Source organism: Coccidioides posadasii, chromosome 3 (assembly GCF_018416015.2).
Source record: "Coccidioides posadasii str. Silveira chromosome 3, complete sequence".
In the NCBI taxonomy this organism is placed as follows: domain Eukaryota; kingdom Fungi; phylum Ascomycota; class Eurotiomycetes; order Onygenales; family Onygenaceae; genus Coccidioides; species Coccidioides posadasii.
This window is the reverse complement of record NC_089409.1, coordinates 4000895-4018588: the sequence shown is the minus strand read 5'-3', so window position 1 is coordinate 4018588 and position 17694 is coordinate 4000895. Positions and strand designations below refer to the sequence as shown.

The window sequence follows — 17694 nt, the reverse complement described above, 5'->3', positions numbered from 1 at the left end:
GCCCAATTCTAGACCGTCGGCTGGAGTGGCAAGTTTCACCACACAGAATGACAACATGGTAACCAGTTTTCACGCCCTGTCGGCAAACAACATTTCACCCACAACAATAATCTGATGCTGTGAGGATGCTCCTGGCTTGACTATGATGCGCAATAGTCCTCCTTTCCAAGTCTGTCTTGCCTTTTTGCCTGGGATCTGTGTAACTACATGCGTGAATGGCAGCGCAGCATGTTCCACAGCAAACATGGTCGGTGCTGGCAAAGCATCCAGATGAGATGCCACCAGCCTGTGAGCCATTATTCCCTCGAAGCGACCAAGGCTCCACCCTGGCGACCAGGCTTAGCGCTTGATGAGTACGTCTACCCACAATGTCATCTCCTGGTGTGTGCCCACAGACGCTGACAATCGCCGCAGATGGGTGGAACGAGACGTCAGGCCCATCAGCCTTCGCCAATTGACCTTCTTCGGTCGCACTTTAACCGAACACCGATTAATCAGTTCCGCAAACTATGTGCGCACGGAGCTTCCCACAAGACTGGCACATCGCCTTCGAGACATGCAAAGACTTCCTTATGTCGTCGTCACTAACCCGCATCTCTCCCATGTCTATGAGCTATACTACAAGGCTTTCGAACGCTTTCGCACTATTCCGGAAATCCGATCACTGGAAGATAATGACCGGTACTGTGATATGCTCCGGAGGACGCTCAAGGAACATTTGACCGTAATTCCAAACCTTGCCATGGGCGTGATCGAATGTCAAGATTTGGTGAAGGCGAATCATATGGACCACTTTATGAATACAATGCTGCGGGCGGTATGATCAGCGAAGTTCCATTCACTCCAAATTAGGCTTTGCTGACATGGTTGGACACAGAGAATTTCTCGTCGGGTCATTGCCGAACAACATCTCGCGCTTACTGAAACGTTTAACTCGCCATGGCATTTTCCGGAATCGAAATCGCGAGCCGATCTGAACGCCGATTTTGTTGGAGAAGTGTTTTTAAAGTGTAATGCAAAGGACGTGGTAAAACGGTGCGGTAAACTGGCACAAGACCTCCTGAGGCCGACACTTGAGCCCGGCCAAAAGATACCTGAAATTAGGGTGCAGGGACACCTGGGAGCAACGTTCCCTTATATCCTCGGACATTTGGAATACATAATTGGAGAAATACTTCGAAATTCGATCCAAGCGGTAACCGAGAGATATAAAAACTGCGCCGGAGATTCACCCCCGATTGATGTCCTAATCTGCGAAGCCCCCCAGCACGTCATAATTCGTGTCTCTGACCAAGGAGGAGGGATCCCACGAGATATTTTGCCGTATCTCTGGTCATTCTGCAAAGGTCCCCGGACACAAACACGCCTTCAGAACTTAGGCAAAGTGCCAACTCTCGCGGCAACGATGCAGGAGCTTAAGGTCTCGAACTTTTCGCAGCCTGATATTAAGGCAGACGCTGCAAACCCAGCGAATAGACACTCTCATCATCAAAGTTCTCTTGCATCCCTTAGTTCGAGGCCTCCCAACTTACGCCTAGGCATGGGTTTACCGATGAGCCGCGTTTACGCCGAATATTGGGCTGGAAGCTTGGAGGTCCACAGCTTGGAAGGTTACGGAGTCGACGCGTTTCTTCAAATCTCGAGACTGGGAAACAAGAACGAGCAAGTAACAGCGAGAGCTTCGATAGACGCCGTCTAGTATCTTCCGGACTTAAAACGAAAATCTTAGTTGCAACCCTGATACCCTCGCGCCGATCTCCACCTCGAACATACCTACCTACGAATACCCGATCCATCGAAACAAAAGGCTATAATTGTCTATTTATCGCATCTGACTCCGATCAGACATTCATGCAGCAGGTCGCTTATATGGTTGAGCTTTGTAGCTACTCTTCTTGGGGACATAAACATAGAGGAATGTGAAACAATATCAGCTTCTGGTCATACCTTGCTTCCAGGGCCGTCATGCGTCAAGTTTGCATAGCCAAAGGCAAGCCGCAGACTTACTTTTTTCCGTTCCACGATCAAAATATGCAGCCAAAACCCGTATTGAACCCTCGTTCTCTTTCACCCGACCCTCCATGCATACTTTGTTGGATTGATACAAGGGACATAGATGAAACAGCACTGCCCAAAAAGTCCAATATTTTCATATGAACTGCGCTCCTTGGCTGTGCCTACTTTCCGGCTTCCACGCCCTGTGGCGCCTTCCTTGCCCTGGAGAAGCAATGGTCCAGCATACCGATCTTTCACCTGCTCATCCACCAAAGCTCCTCTGCACAATATGATAGATCAACTCAAGCACTATGTACCCGGAACTTCTACCTAAACCTAGCCGGGACGCGAATATGGCCGCGGCAAGAGTTGTTGCCCATGCACCGGATTCCACAACTCGGCATCGGCACGTTAGTGTTCCCTGACTCCTCTTGCGCTTCCGGAACCGCCATGTTCATAAACTAATATCCATTCTGTATGCTGGTATGGATATAGGCAAATACCAACGCTAGCAGTCAGGCTGAGCAGAGGTCATTTTCCTTTGTTGGAAATTCGTTTCCGCGTGTGCAAACAGGGGCGGATATGTACCTGGAAAGGCCTTTCCACAAAACAGGCGGAGGGAGGAGATATGCTTCATGCAGAAGCTTTTCCGAGAATCTCTCGAAGACCTGTTGTTTTCAAAGCTTTGCTACTTGGACAATTACGTCGACCAAGAGGCGGTACACTGTTTAGAAGGGCCCAAGATGTACGAGTTCGCCCTCAGCCTGCCAGATATAGTGTTGTTTACCGAACATAATTATAGACAGCAACAGCGTTGTTGCCGCTGGTCGGCCTCGAAGGAAAACCTTCACATTGCACTCAGCAACCTCATCCAGCTCCAGGATTGTTTTATGTGGAAAGGTCCTGGTCCCGGAGATCTCCAGTTTGGCGTACAATTCAACGCCACTCGCCGGCCAGGTGCCATTCCTGTGGAAGTTGCATGGCATCCTGACTATATTTCTTTCCAACCGTTCTCCAATCCGGTCCTCGAGGGAGAACCTTTTCGCTTGGTTCCGGCATACAGGGCTATATCTCGTGATTTGTCGATGCTTGAGACTGTCAGGCGCCATACAATCCAATTTTCGACACCTTTCAACTAGCTGGAATAATTCTGTCTCGGGATTCCAAGGCGTGGTTCCCTTCCTTTCTGACGCTGCAGAGCGCAACTTACAACCTGAGACGGCTGTCCAGCCAGGTGCAGGAGGTGAAGACGTTACTTTCTACACGGCTCAGTTCATTGTGACGGGTATCTATAAACAATATTTTGACTCCAAAACATACTTTGAATAGACCGTCAGATCAAAGGTTTCGATCAAGATTAAAAAAAGGCGGCGACCCTTGAGCTAGCACCACGCCGGTTTCGTCTAGCGAAGCTTTTATTCCAGGGCTAGAACCGGATTCTGCCAGATGCCAGCTAGGCCAAAGAACAGATAGACAAACACGTAGAGTGGCGTTTGCTAATTGGAGGCCTTCTGCATCACGGTAATTGGGTATTGGCCATACATTCTTGTGGCGGCCGATGTGGGTGTTTTTAAGCCTCGTGAATTACTGATCCGGTTTCTATTTTGTTTGGTTTGGTCTTCATTCGCGAGGAAATCTGATTCATCGAAGTCTCGGGTTCTATTATTCTCAGTGATATATGTACCGTACTCGAGGGCTGCTGAATTATAAGGATGCTTCTCGAAGGTTAATCCGGGAAGTATACGGACGGAAAATTGGAGAAACGGTGCTTTTATACATCATGAGTGCTCGAAGGGGAATGATACTTCTCTTCTCTATATCTTGACAGTGTAAACTATATCTCTCGATTGTCTTTCTCCAGATTTCTCTCCTACAAGTAGGGCCCTGGTGTTTCTAGAGCACCGTGGGACATTGACAACTGACCATAATGGGACGCATACACCGAGTACATACATACCTACAACCCTCTATACATATGCATCCTAGACGGATGCTCTCGCACGCCGGGCAAGTTAATGTCGCCCAGCACTCATCCCGCGTGAGATCCAGCTTCCTCGTCCTGAGCGGTGGCTTCCCCTTTATCAACGGCATCAAATGGCAGCAAGCTCGATTGGCGCTCGATTGATGGCCACCGCCACCCAGATACATACAACTTTCTTCTTTTTGCCACCACACATCGGCATTGACGATCTCGTTTGCTCGAGTTCACTGCTCCGCGTGGACCTATCTTTTTTACCTTGTTGTATTGCTTATTCCGTAAAGGGCACTGTAACATAGGCAATTATCAGTTAACTACTCGTCTGAAACCTCAGCTTCCATTTATCTCTCTAGGACGGAGACCAAAATGTCTGAAACGTGCGCTGCTGTGATCCTGATCGTCGTGACCTTGTTCTGTAAGCGGTTCACGATCCCCCTGAGATAAAGGAGAGTGAAATGCTCTGTATGTCAGTTAGCGGGTTAACATATCCGGATTTGGTCCTCGTTAGTACCGCCTCTCGGAGTGTTTTTTATCAGCGGCTGCTCAGCAGACTTTTTGATCAATATTCTTCTGACATTGCTCGGGTAAGACCTTACATTGGTCACTGTGTACTTGCTGGGCTTGATTCTGATGATTGGCCAACGCCAGCTACTTCCCGGGGCATATACACGCCTTTTACTGTGAATACGTCTACTACGATCGGCGCGCAAGAGGCCACGAAGGTCGTTCTGTTACCAGGCCAGCTCCAGGGATATTCTCAAGACGAATCCAGAACGGAGGCGTCGTTACGAGGGAATACATATATCCTCCCCCTCCAACTGCTCCGGCTATGGGGAGTTACCCTAATACGCCAATGCAGAATAAAGTTCGGCAGAACGCAAATGCGTCGACAGAGAGAGGTTAGAATTTCGACTCGAGAGGATTCCTATGTAGAACGGAATTCCACGCCCGTGATTTGCTCTACTAGTTACCTATTTATTCTCCTACTCTGGTTCGCTTCGTACATGTCTCGATTCACGCTGAACACGATTGTGTGGCGATGAGATCCCGCGTCACTGAGCTGAGAGGTTCGATTATGCTGCGCTTCTGACTACTTTCTCCTCGCAGAATATGCCGCTATCTTTATGTGTACGTCCTCGCGACGAGATCCCTACAACCGACGACACTATTGATATATCGCACTTGAGCCTCGTGGAGGGCTCGATGGACATTTATTCGAGCCAGTTATTCGTGCACCTAAATTTCTTCCATGCTTGAGCGGCTGTGTGGGCGAACACGGTATCCGGAGCGCCCTGGTAAACTTCAGTTCTATCTCGTGTAGTCCCTTCCAATGTGTGCCGGGTTTTGTAAGTACAGTATACAGAGCCTTGAAAGGTCTTGACCCCTTACTGCGAATGTGAGTCCTTTGAAAACGATGAAAATTTTCGAAATATGCTGTCTTTCTATATCACAGCAAGTATGTAGCATTCAAAAGTGGATTATAAGCTGCCTAGCCTATGTAGACGTCGTCGCCTTTCCCATTAACTCTGGGAAGTCAAATGGTTTGCTTCTGCCTGCTCGCGGGCGCGGGATGAAAATTTGCCCAAAAATTCCAGCGAGGTTAACTTCAATATTCGTTGCCGCGCTCCATTGCAACGCTCCGATCCATGGCTGAACATTCCATCCTACTACTAGGGTGGCATTCTTCCGTTCCCCAATAACGCCCGAGATATCGGTAATCTGGTACTTTGGCCTCTGGTTACGAAGCTTAATTTTGCCGGGAATCTTATCTTCTTTTCTCTTGGTGTTGCTGCTATTGGCATTGGAGACGCGGCGCCTTTTGGAGCCGTTGGTGGAGAGATTGGGAAAGAAACGAGACTTCAGGGAGGAGAAAGAGTATGGGGATACGGGTGCGGGTATTATGGTGTCCCAGATTATGGATTCGGTAGTGGTAGTGATGTTCTTGGAGCGCTCGGAGGCGGATGATATCGTGGATGGGTAGGAGGCAAGGACATAGACGAATAGTTGTTTTGTGTTCCAGTTGAAGAGGGAGGAGAGATCTATGAAAAGTAAGATATCGGCTAGATCAAGACGGTGGCTTGAGGAGTATTCTAGGAAGGAAGAGCGGATTACCGGCGTCTAAATCGAATCTGATCTGAGCATATTCCTCTCGCTTGACGGAGTAATAGTGCGGGCGGCCCTTGACACTGTGGTCGGTGTTGTTTTGCACGTTAGTCCTCCCCCCGAAAACGACCGCTATTCTCGCGAAGTTTTGCTGTTCTTACACTTTTATGTTCGACAATTTGATGCTCGTCACCGGGTTAGCGGGGTGCAACACCACAGACAGCGACGTTAATATCCCCAACACTAGTGCAACTGTGGTGAAAAAGCCAAACACACCCTGAGCACGATTGAGCGCTGAATGCATCGTACCGAGCAGTTGACACGAGAACGGGGGAAGCCCAAGAAGTGAGAAAAAAAAAAAAAAATAAAGCAGCACCTGCTCTTGAGGTTCTACTTCGAGGGAACTGCGCTGCGAAGATTGGTTCCGCTCGAAGGATGCTGGCGCGTTGCGGTCGATGGCAAATGTTGATGTTGGCCAGATCGATAAGATCAAATCAGCTCCACCAGTTGGCGTTGGTTCCGTGCAGCCTTGGCGTCCGCTCCGCCTGGTTTGGCGTCTGCCATTTGGAGGCTAAATCCGGGCGGGGAATATCACCGATCGCACAGCAACAGGGGTTCGCAAATTAAATTCATAATAATAGGCTATGAGGTAAATATAAATGCGGCCTATGTAACTGACAGACTGAAGATGCTAAAAAAAAATTCAAGTCACAATCCCACCTTACATCTCAATATGAAAACAGCATGCTCCGCGAATGCAAATAGAAATCCACCATGCATGTCGAACTCGAGTCTATCTTAAGATCCCCAGAACAATTCCACAATACGTACGGAGTATACCACTCACATGGGGCGAAATAAAACACAGCCGCACCCAACCTAGACATCGAAACAAGATAGAAAAGGAAAAAAAGGGACATTGCTTTAAGCTTTGTCGGTCATTCTCTAACAATTCTTCTTCGAACGTGTTAGTGGACTCGAAAGCAAATGCCTGCCTAATATACGCTCATTGCTTGCTCTATCAGTTTCTGTGTTTTCTTCTTCAGGAGGGGGAGTTCCAGGAACTTCAACCACGTCTTTGTACTGTCGAGTTTTGGGTTCGGGTGGTTTGGAAACCAACTCTTCAAGCTCATCGAGGAGAGAATCGGGGGAATCGGCCCGCTCTTGGACTGCAGAGAAAAGCAGGGCACTTGTTTTGCTTTTGTCTGCTTTTTCCTCACTTGATACAGATCTTTGCGTTAGAGTTGACAGTCGTGACTGATTGTTCGATGCTTTCACCTTGTCACTATCCGCAATGGATGGATTCAAAGGTCCTTCCGCTGGTAGCTTGGGGGAGACTTCGGCTGCTCTCAGTGGTGATGGTGTTGTACTTGATCCCACATCCTGCAGTTTTTTGTCCGGTCTATCAGAATCTGCGTCCACTAACAAGATGTTCAAAGGTTTATAGTCGACGAGTAGTGGGCCATCCCGTTTCTCACTCCTCTCCTCATCATAAAGCTGGTGTAAAAAGCTACGTAGACGACGACGAAGCACTCCGGATCTCAAATTCGGCCAGTCATCCTTCGAATCCATTTCTCTTTGAAGCAACTTTCTTACGAAAGTGTCGGGATCTTGCACGAATTTCTCAAGATATGCAAGAAGGTAAAGACCGCAATCAGAAAAGTTAGGCTGCAGCGGTATCTGTTGCGCTGTCATGCCTTTGATTTTCTTGCCATCAATATCGGTGAATCGCTTTGATTTCGCTTCTTCTTCGAGGTACTCCCGAAGCGCTCGAATGGTGGGAGATCGTGAACATCCTAGCGAGTCAAAAGTGATAATAATAGGCTGCTTCGGCTCATGTTTCGGCAATGAAGGTCGAGATTTATGGCCGCGCTTCTTTTTGTTTTTCGACTTATTCATTGTCCCGCCGGGGTTTCCATCCTCGTTTGGTGGTGGTACAGGAGCAATACCCGCTTGGTGCTTACTTGAGATGGACACTTGGTTTTCATCCTCTTCTGGCCATTCGTCTTTGTCGGTGTACTCGACTCCCTTAGGGGATTCTGGAGCGCTAGCCTGGGAGGACGAGTCTACAGATTTGTCTGATAAGGCCATTGTGCGAAGAGATGATGCAAGATTCTCATCCTTACCAATTTCAAATCCGTCACTGCCTGGGATATTGTTAGTGACTTCACGGTCTTCATTTAAACCGGGGTTGAAAGTAGACTGCTGGCCCTTCGCATTCGCTTTCCCGGTAGTCATGGTTTCCCCAGCATCACCTTGAATATCGGGGCTCGGCGTAAATAATGTCGGCAAGTTGCAAATAATCGCCATATACCAGTGAGCGCTTTCGTTTATCGGAACGACAACAAAATCTCGGCTGAATATATCTGCGGATCGCGTCCATTTTTCCACTCCCTGATAATTTATTCCTTTTTTCCCTCGGGGAGTGTTCGTTAGGCTTGCAAAGAAAAAAGAGTTAAAGAAATACGTCCGTTTCAGGATTTCTGGGCGTTGCCGCTCTAGATGATGCTCTAGGAAGCGAATGTATATCTCTATGAGATTGTCGTTTAGAAATTCACCAACTCTCAACCGCGCTAAATCGTGAGCTTCAACTTCTGCCCTCTTTTTGCCCACTTTAGGATACACAAGCGGCCTAGTTCAATTAATAATGTTCAGTTATTGATTTCAAGGTACTTACTTGCTCCACTTCTTTCCTTTGCCTCGATCCAGAGACGAGTCTGAGAGATTATCGTTATCACTACATGGAAAGTTAGAAAAATAAAGAAGATTAAAAATTTTCGGGGAAGTTAGGAGAACATACCTTTCAATATCTAAATGCTCTTGCCGCGTCTTCGAGCGTGTTGCATATACAGTGGGTAGTTTGCACGTTTTAACAGGAATTGGTATACCTTTGTTCGCTTGAGGGTGAGAGTGGCTAAGGCTATCAGCCGGTAGCACACGGGAAGTCTGTGTTTTCCGGATCGAAGCATCCTCAGACAGTTTCTTTTTTGTTGGCGCTGTAATCTCATTTACATTCCCATTTAAAAGGCCATCACTCAATTTCGTACGTTTGGGATTTGATGGTTGCAAATCTGCATCTTTGCTTTCTGGCAACGCCTCTATTGGGCTTTGGCTATTGAGAACGAAGCTTGGCCCACCAACCCTCTTAGTAGGAGTTGTGCGACTGAACACCTTGTTCATCCATTCACTAGGCCAGATTAGTTATTGTGTCTTCAATTATCCAGATGGAGGAAGATAGGCACCTTGTTTTGACATGCTCTTTGATATCAGGCACTAGTTTTTGAATGAGATCACAGAAGGAACGACAGTCTTTGCCGCTCAGAAATGTCATGTCCACGACATTGTCTGCATCCCCGGCCCTTGAGAGCTTGAGGCGCAACTTTGTAATGTCATCTTGAAAATCATGGTAAACTGATATTGCTTTCTTGATGTCGTACGATTTGAAAGGAGTGGAGGTTGAGGTTGTCTTCAAAAGTAGCCTGACTTCATCTTTATCAATCACACCCTGTAAGGGTCCGTCAACCACATCTGCCCCGCAACGGAATGAGTTGATACAAAAGGCCTTTTCATGCCCACTCCTCCTTTTAAGATCTTCTCGCCTGCGACTTTTAGGCATTGCCCAAAAATGGGTTGGACGGATGTTGCTCGGTGAAACCGTAGCCTTTCTTCGCCACGTATCCCTAACCGTTTTTTCACCCTGGAGTTCATCAGGACTTTCCCTTAGATCCAAATTGCGGGTCTCATCATTTGACTGATCAATGCTATCTCCAGCTCCTTGGCCGTAGACCGCGATCTGTTTTGGGATTTCTACAGCTCTCATTGCTGACCGCGTCCTCACACTTGATTTAGGCAGCAGCTCCGTCCTTGGATTTTGAACCGATGCGCGGCTGATACGCTCCATTCTCGCACCCTTGACAAATTCCTCTGCATCGAAATTTTTATAGCAATCGCCTAAACGATCATCCCGTTTCTTCCCAACTTCAGCTGAAGCGGTAGGAGGCTGTACGGCCTTTTCGGTCTGCCAGTATTCAAGTGTCGCCTGAATCGCTCTTTGTTTGGAACGTACGCAACTTCCAACGGGGGAGCGCGGGTTTAACGTAGAAGGAATAGTCAACGACGAGCTTGAATGTGCGATTTTCTCGTTGTCTGATTCAACAACGTTTGACATCTCCGTCTTTTGTTTCTTTCGAGGGCGAGCGCCGTCTTCGTTGTCGGATGAAACATCTGGTTCGGACTTGGGGTTAAAATACGGGCTGCGACTATCAATACTTTGTGGGCGAGACGTAGTTCTATTTGGGCGCACACTGAGGGTGTTGGTAGGTTTAAACGACGAGAAAGACTAGAAAACGACGGTGATGCACTGTAATCAGCAACATGTTAGAAAGGGAGCAGAAGGAAGAAGGATCACCGCACTTTCACTGTTAAAGTAGACTTTAGTTTGTTGGAACTCGATGTCCCAGGAATGGCTATTCTAACACTAGCTGGGTCGTTGCTAGAACACAAAATCAGTCAATTGAAGCCCCTCAGACAACAACGAATATGCGATAGATCATTTTTTTAGGGGAGCATACGAGTAGTCCCCGAGCAGCCTTCTCTCCTCTGCGAGTTCCTTCTTATCGCGGTCGCTAATAAGTCGACTATATTTCCGCATCATAAGACACCGTTCGTTCCCAATATGATGGTGCGGTTAGGGAAGTACCTGACACGTTTCCTGGTGCCAAACGGTAAGCCTCGTCTCTCTTGTGACTGTGAGGCACGGGACAATCCTGGCCTAAGGGCATCCTACATCAACAAATTACCGGGCAAGTTAGCACCTTAGCAAGCTTGGGACGGTTGAACGAGAGGGAGAGAAGGGTGGGATAGAAATCGCATACATTTAGCTCTCCAAACTGACTGAATCTGCGGCGGATATGGTTGTCTGAGCTGCTATCAGGTACACTGTCCTTCCCCACTTTCAACATCTGGACCTGCAACAAGGAGGGTTGTATGGATTCATGGGTATCATGTATGTGGTAAACCGAACGAAAGACGACTGTTGAGAGTTGGAAGACTGGAAGGTTACTAATGCTCAAATTGCCGGCAACACAGAGAAACAGTTCAACTAGTCTTGTGTATTTAGTGAAGTAGTCTGAAAAGGCATGGGTTTTAAAAGATGGCTTTTCTGGTTGAATTAAAGACCTTCTGTCGAATCAAATTAAAGGTGAAAGAGGTTAACTCATGAATTTGATGATTTCATCAGTCACGCACCTCGTGCGTACGCGCCACTTCTTAATGAACTTACACCTCGCGTTAGAAAAATCGAACATGCAGAAGACATTTATTCGCAAGAATGTGCTCTTTGTAGGCTATACAGAGTACACACTATTATAATGCTAATTTTTCTTTTCTTTTCTTCTTCTTTTAAATAATTTTTTCCTAGTTTTTTATGGCAATGTTTGCTTGTCATACTTTCTTTCAGAGTCCAATTAAAACCCTTCAAGTCCATCACAAAAGACCATAGATGAAATTTCTTTCTTTTAAGACTCGGCTCTCTGACACGAACTGTCTCTGTCAAGAATGCAATCTCATGTCAAAACGAATAGCAAGCGGCAAAACTTTCCAAGGCTAGAAGACGCAACAATAATACCAAGAATACCAAAAATCCACAACCTAATTATACACGAAACGAAGCTGGAGTCCCCTCTGGCTATGGTCATTGGTTTCAAGATGCTGAACCCTTCCCCTTTTCCCCTGTGGAATCATCAGGATTGGCTCCGCGTCGGCGGTCGGAACCTTGATGATGGCCCGAATTTGCAGCTTTATCTTGCCGAGCCTGGTCAATAGCGGTCCTTTGGGCTATACTATCATCATGACTCTTCCACACAATGTTGGTATCCGGTGGGAAATTCAATAGCCGTTTCATTGTTTCCCTAGTGTGTGTTAGACAACCAATAAAGCACACGAGTTGGAATCTGAACACACCTAATCTTGATATTGCGGCCTCCATCAATCCTTGTCCACACACTTAAAACGTCTTCGCCGCTGCGGACACTAAGGACTGCACCGCAGACCTCGTCACTCGCCTCGGCGAACTGATCGCCAATCATGGCTAAAAGAAGGTCTTCCCAATAACGGTCTGCAACTCCTTTCTTCAACCTAACAATCCACTTCCCGCCTTTTTTATTCGCTTGATCCTCCCATACAGGGCGAATCCCTTTCTTAAAGATGTGATAATCTGAAACTGTAGGAAGGAGAGATGGTCTTTTAAGGTGTGAATAGACGGCCCAGAAGCTCTCAACGGAAGATATCGATGCTAAGGCAATCGTAGATTTTTCGTAGTCGGAGTACTTTGGTGTGGGTGGGCGATACCAGACAACCCACGTCGATTTTAAAGGATGCTCCTTTGGTCCACTGGTATTGGTACTGTTGAGGGAGGATGAAGAACCCTTGGATTTAACGCTCTTCGAGCCCGTTCCACTGTGCTCTCCATCTTGTTTTTCGGTTCGAGATTTGGAGGAGTTGAAATCAAATGCGCCTGGTGTCTTTGGAGTCTTCGCTGCCGATCCGAAAGAAGCGAAAGCGCCGGAACCAAGGCCAAAGGCTGAGGAAGCATTGGTGGAGGGTGATGATACGCCTGTGGAAAGCGGGGAGATTGCATTGAACGGATTTGAGCGACCATGCCCGTCACCGAATCGTTTTGACGAGCTACGCGGTGAATCAGACCTTCCATGTGGATCTCGATTATCAGATACCGATAAAGAAAGCCTGCTGGAGCTGGGTTACAATTAGCTGGGTCCCGGGGTGGGAAAAGAAAAAGTGGCAAAGGTTAGAACGGATTAAAACCACTCTAACGTACTTGGATCTCCTGGTCCATAGATTTGCGTTCTCCATTTGATAATATGTATGCGGCGCTGAAGAAAGAAAAGAACGAAAAAAAAAAAAGAAAAAAGTCGAAGGGTGGCAACGAATGGACGAGGGCGAGGACGTGTGCGACAGAAGCAGAGGATTAGCGGCGTGCGAATAACGATCGGGTGGTCATAAAAAATGCGTCAGTAACGGGAAAAGGCAGGTACGAGTAGGAAGCGTGGCTATATGCAAATGAGAGGCAAAGAGATCCGAGGAAGAGTGTCAAACTTGCTGCTATTTTAATGATCACAGTTGGGCCTCATCGATGGAACGTCAAGCTTTTGCCTTGACCGAGTCTCGATAAGTAAATAACCGCGCGTCTAGGCGTCAGGCTATGCGCTATTCCGTTTATAGACTAGATAAGTATCAGGCGCGATATTCTTGGCGCTTCCCCAGTGTTATTCGACCTCTATTGATCAAGAAATTTATCAGTCCTTCATGAAACCCAACAATGTCGGATTTTTAGCCCCGCTCGCTTCCCTGTTAATATTTCGGATTTTTATTCATTTAATCAGGAAGAATATACTCCATATATGGAAGGATTTCCTACCGCGCAGCTAGGAAGAACTGGCTGATATTCCTGGAATGGGAAGCATAGAGGGAGAATTCGACCAAATTGTTGTCTTATCGGTCCCATAGACATTGTGGTTGTCCAAATCCAACTAATTGCTCGGGCTCTCTGACGCACGAAGCCCAGGCCTGGCTCGCAATCCGCCGTTGACAGTAAAAAGAATTACGGCCAGAGAACTGGAAGACATGCCTAAGTAGTGGCCCGACTGGCTATCCCTGCAGTTCGGGCCCAAGTCAAGCCAGATCAAAGCCTGTCTGGAAGGAGAGTTGAATTTAAGTGAGGTTTCGGCTTCTATGCTTGATTAGAGCAAGATAGCTGAACTGTCCAGGGACACCATCACTCATTTTCATATGAACTTAAAACTGTTTCTCCACGTTCTTATTTGAATAAATCTCCCCGATCATCCTTTTTTTAGCATCGAAGAGTTACCTAGTGTAGGTGGTCAACCTACCCTGATCACCTACTCGACCACTGGCAACGGCCAGTTCACGCAACGACCTAATTTTTGCGAAATATAATATACTTTGTCATGACTGGCAATTTCCCAGGAAAGCCACCGTAGCTTGACTGATATCCATAAGCTATCTCGCGGTGAGCCGCATCAGTCCAACCTACGTGGACACGATGTTCCGGTCCCAGTTGCCTATTACCGAAAACGATGAGAAATGGTTTGTGGGTTCCGTCGGGCTCCCACACCTGTCATTGGATATGAGACGGAACTATGAGCCACAAGAGAGCGTCCCGATTTCATTGCGCGCTTACACTTAAGACGAGGAAGCGCTGTGTCCATCTATGGCAGGTAACAACATTTCTTTCCCCTATCCTAATTCCTCTCAGATAAGAGCTGCCCGGCCCGTAACGCCATCTATCAACTATCTATCTCACAAGACGTTGTCAATGCAAGTATGAAGCATGGAATTGGATCAAATAAAGTAAATGAGTGAGTAAGAGATATCCTGCATAAGATAGGCTAAGGCCAGCCGTTCATCCTGTAGATGGGAAAAAGGCGTTCCGGCTCCTCCAACTGCAACAGGATAAACGAAGAGAAACGCCCTCGCTCCACACAGACTTGCTTTTCTTAGTAAAAGGTTGAATTTCCAGATAAGGCAGTTGGCAGGGACTTCCAGATCCCCGTCATGCATGCCAGCCAAGATAACCGTCCATTGTCCCGAAATGGAAAAGCCGCCCAGGGGTCTGGAAATGTGGCTGGAGTGACCCCACAGACCCACCGTACTTTAACTACGGAGGACAAAGTACGGAGTACGGAGTACAGTACGGAGTACGTAAGTACATAATTCGCTGATTCAACCACATAAAACATGAGCTATCAACAGTCACATCAGCAACCGCAATAACCGTGAATATCTCATAGAACGTGCCTGGTTGAAGCATCGGAGGAGAACCCGGCTTCAAAGGTGTTTTAACATACAGTATTAACTACCGAGTCAACTGTTCATTAGAACCTCCCTTATTATCGTCATGGCCCAACACCCCGAGCCTCGCAATCGCAGCCCAGCGTCGAAATGGTTAGTCTATAAAAGAAGATCCCCATTCAAGTAAATACGCAGATCAGATTCTACGTCATAGCAGCCCTCTATATTGTGCTCATGTTGGATTTTCCCCTACCGCTCTTTCGGGAACATAGAATGGCCGCGGCTTTCCTAGCCGCGAATTGAAAGTGCGGAGTATGATCAGGGATATTTGCCGTTCCCGTTTGAAACTCCGCTTCTTATCCTTCATATGTAGGGCATAGCCACGGGCACCGCTCGAGTACTCATCAGGAACGGTGATGGGTAAGGCGGTTGTGGAAATATGCTCCATGACTTTGGGCTAGCAAGTACGGAGTACGTTCTCTTCTATTATTGCAGTATCCCAACAGTGTGAGATCCCTGTTGCATATGCATCCAAACATCTAGAGAAAAGCCGGCGGGTTGCTTTATCCCATTTCAGATCATTGGTCCATAAGAATCTAGATTGAATACGCAAGTTGACCGAAATATTTTCGCCCATATTACCACTAGGGCTGATAGTATCTCGAAACTGATCGGCCTAAACGTTCACTTTCCCATTGCGGCTTGGCCTGCCGAAAGCCATGGAGTTTGCTTGTATTTATGCCCTAATTAACGCCTTGGAAAGGATCAATTAAAAGCAGGCGATCCATCAATTTCGCCTTGAATGGGCTCCTCGGCGCCAAGGTATGTATGAGCTTTGTACGGACAAGATCAGCGATGGGACGGCGCAAGCGCATTAATATGCATGCAGTAATGAGGAATAGAGAATGGTACATAACTGTATATATCAGCTCCATAGGGCCGATCATGCTGTCGTTTGCTTCTTCTAAGACAGGATTTTCATTTCATATATTGCAATGGCCACGGATTCTTACGATTCTCGTTAGGAGGAACGCTGCAATTGAACCTGGAAATCAACCAGAAGCGAGTGCGATAAGGGGAAATGTTCAGATTATCAGAGCGAGAATGGTCAACCATCGATCTTACACAGGAAGAAAATTTTCTGCTTAGAGAGGAATTGGCTGCAATCCATAAGAATGTCATCAATGGCAAATCGGTTCCACAGGTGCATCTCAAACCCCGCAGACATCTCCTTTTCGATGGTTTAATCTGATTCCTACTTGTCCAGCATTGCAGAGGTGTCGAAAATGAGACGAAAAACATGGATTTGCTGGAGGAGTTCGCACGATTTTTCAATAACTACTTTGATCCCTTCACTCCTGTCCTGAAATCACATGTGGTCCTAGCTGCTGCTAACTCGCATGCGATTGATGGGCTGTTGTCCAGCATTTGTGAAAGGGGAGACGGAGTAATAGTCCCAGGTTTGTGTCCAAGTGGAGTTTTATTTGCACATTCCGGAAACGGGACATAAAGACCAGACAGTAACAGTGATGAACAGCTGGTTCCGAGTTGCAGCACCTTATACACTCCCCAGTCCACCTAGTGGAAGCCGATATGTCTGGATTCTTTGGTAACTCTACTGCTCGATTAAAATCGATACTGGCAGCAGCTATAGATCAATCTCCATGCCGAATCAGAGCACTTATTTTAACAAATCCCCATAAGACTCTCGGTCGATGCTTCCCGCAAGAAGTGCTAGAAGGCTGCTTGGAGTTATGTCAACACAGAGCTATCCATCTCATTTCTGATGAGGAGTACGCCTTGACGGAATTCTCCTGTGCAGAAGTATCGGCGCCAGCTCCATTTATTTCAGTTTTATCTCTAAACACTCGGGCTCTGAAGTGTGATCGCTCACGGGTTCATACGATATGGAGCATTGGTAAGGATTTTGGTGCAAGTGGATTCCGACTGGTTAGTTATCTGGGGAGCATGTCCAAACGCATTCCAAAGCTTCCTTGAAAACTGACGTTTGACAGGGGTGCATTGTGACACAAGACAACCAAATGTTAGCCAGTCGGCTGGAGGCGAGCTTATATTCTCGAATATCAACCTCCTCTGCGGTGTTCACGAAGACTCTTCTGTCATCCCCTACCTTACCATTCTTAATTGCATTGAATTCCGCGCGTCTCGCAGAAGCATACATTTATATCACTGACTTCTTCACGCGACGGAACATTAGATATGTCCCAGTCAGCACTGGGCTAAATATCTTCGCGAGGCTGGCGCCCGAAGCCTCAACGTGGGTCGATGAAGATGCGATGATCGATAGGTTGCGAGAGGTGGGGGTGCTCGTCACTGGCGGCAGACAATACCACGGAGGTCCAGAGGGGAAAGGATGGGCCAGACTTTCCTTCTCAGTCGAGCCAAGGAAGCTTCATGAGGCATTGGAAAGGATAGACCTCACCTTAGGAAAGGCAATGTGCTCGCCCACCTAGTGCATCATTCTTCTCAAAATTTGGTCGATCGAGTGCAGTTTGGGAGCCCACCAATCAAGATACGCATGTAAAAGAAGAAATCCATTTTACATTCTAACTCTATTTGGTTAGCGTGGGCTTGGCGACCACTGCAATCCACGCCCTCAAGTTAAAAAAAATTTCCCTCCTTTTTTTTTCGTTTCCTTTCTTCCTTTCTACAAACCCAAGACCACCAACTCAAATCATCGCCAACAGCAGCATATTTTTGTTCCCACTGCTTTGGTGATTCCGATGCGTGTGTCGAGATTGAATTGATTCGTCAAATACCCGCTTTTA

General features: G+C 47.1%; 7 protein-coding genes across 7 annotated transcripts; 4 read left to right on the top strand and 3 right to left on the bottom strand.

The window, feature by feature from the left end:
- Nucleotides 1-111: 111 nt before the first annotated feature.
- On the top strand, nucleotides 112-2442 carry D8B26_006230 (uncharacterized protein). Its single transcript, XM_003069774.2, has 3 exons — nucleotides 112-353; nucleotides 415-817; nucleotides 878-2442. Exons 1-3 carry the CDS (start codon nucleotides 208-210, stop codon nucleotides 1697-1699), a joined length of 1371 nt encoding a protein of 456 aa, XP_003069820.1. The 5' UTR covers nucleotides 112-207; the 3' UTR covers nucleotides 1700-2442.
- Nucleotides 2443-2630: 188 nt separating this feature from the next.
- D8B26_006229 (uncharacterized protein) lies at nucleotides 2631-3796 on the top strand (the record flags this gene model as incomplete). Its single annotated transcript, XM_066125117.1, has 2 exons — nucleotides 2631-2952; nucleotides 3194-3796. The coding sequence occupies 2 exons, from the start codon at nucleotides 2631-2633 to the stop codon at nucleotides 3322-3324; spliced, it is 453 nt and encodes a 150-aa protein (XP_065981198.1). The 3' UTR covers nucleotides 3325-3796.
- A 543-nt stretch (nucleotides 3797-4339) lies between these two features.
- D8B26_006228 (uncharacterized protein) lies at nucleotides 4340-4997 on the top strand (the record flags this gene model as incomplete). Its single annotated transcript, XM_003069775.2, has 3 exons — nucleotides 4340-4388; nucleotides 4482-4557; nucleotides 4622-4997. 3 exons carry the CDS (start codon nucleotides 4340-4342, stop codon nucleotides 4875-4877), a joined length of 381 nt encoding a protein of 126 aa, XP_003069821.2. The 3' UTR covers nucleotides 4878-4997.
- Nucleotides 4998-5432: 435 nt separating this feature from the next.
- D8B26_006227 (uncharacterized protein) lies at nucleotides 5433-6535 on the bottom strand. The gene is made up of 3 exons (XM_003069776.2): nucleotides 6238-6535; nucleotides 6086-6159; nucleotides 5433-6012 (listed from the first exon to the last, which is right to left on the bottom strand). Exons 1-3 carry the CDS (start codon nucleotides 6378-6380, stop codon nucleotides 5468-5470), a joined length of 762 nt encoding a protein of 253 aa, XP_003069822.1. The 5' UTR covers nucleotides 6381-6535; the 3' UTR covers nucleotides 5433-5467.
- Nucleotides 6536-6716: 181 nt separating this feature from the next.
- On the bottom strand, nucleotides 6717-11163 carry D8B26_006226 (uncharacterized protein). The gene is made up of 9 exons (XM_066125116.1): nucleotides 10951-11163; nucleotides 10776-10858; nucleotides 10648-10713; nucleotides 10490-10568; nucleotides 9319-10415; nucleotides 8877-9263; nucleotides 8754-8813; nucleotides 8203-8708; nucleotides 6717-8142 (listed from the first exon to the last, which is right to left on the bottom strand). Exons 1-9 carry the CDS (start codon nucleotides 11035-11037, stop codon nucleotides 7022-7024), a joined length of 3486 nt encoding a protein of 1161 aa, XP_065981197.1. The 5' UTR covers nucleotides 11038-11163; the 3' UTR covers nucleotides 6717-7021.
- Nucleotides 11164-11487: 324 nt separating this feature from the next.
- D8B26_006225 (uncharacterized protein) lies at nucleotides 11488-13126 on the bottom strand. The gene is made up of 3 exons (XM_003069778.2): nucleotides 12912-13126; nucleotides 12038-12829; nucleotides 11488-11985 (listed from the first exon to the last, which is right to left on the bottom strand). Exons 1-3 carry the CDS (start codon nucleotides 12944-12946, stop codon nucleotides 11778-11780), a joined length of 1035 nt encoding a protein of 344 aa, XP_003069824.1. The 5' UTR covers nucleotides 12947-13126; the 3' UTR covers nucleotides 11488-11777.
- A 2860-nt stretch (nucleotides 13127-15986) lies between these two features.
- On the top strand, nucleotides 15987-17041 carry D8B26_006224 (uncharacterized protein; the record flags this gene model as incomplete). The annotated part of the gene is made up of 3 exons (XM_066125115.1): nucleotides 15987-16109; nucleotides 16173-16365; nucleotides 16443-17041. 3 exons carry the CDS (start codon nucleotides 15987-15989, stop codon nucleotides 16901-16903), a joined length of 777 nt encoding a protein of 258 aa, XP_065981196.1. The 3' UTR covers nucleotides 16904-17041.
- Nucleotides 17042-17694: the final 653 nt, after the last annotated feature.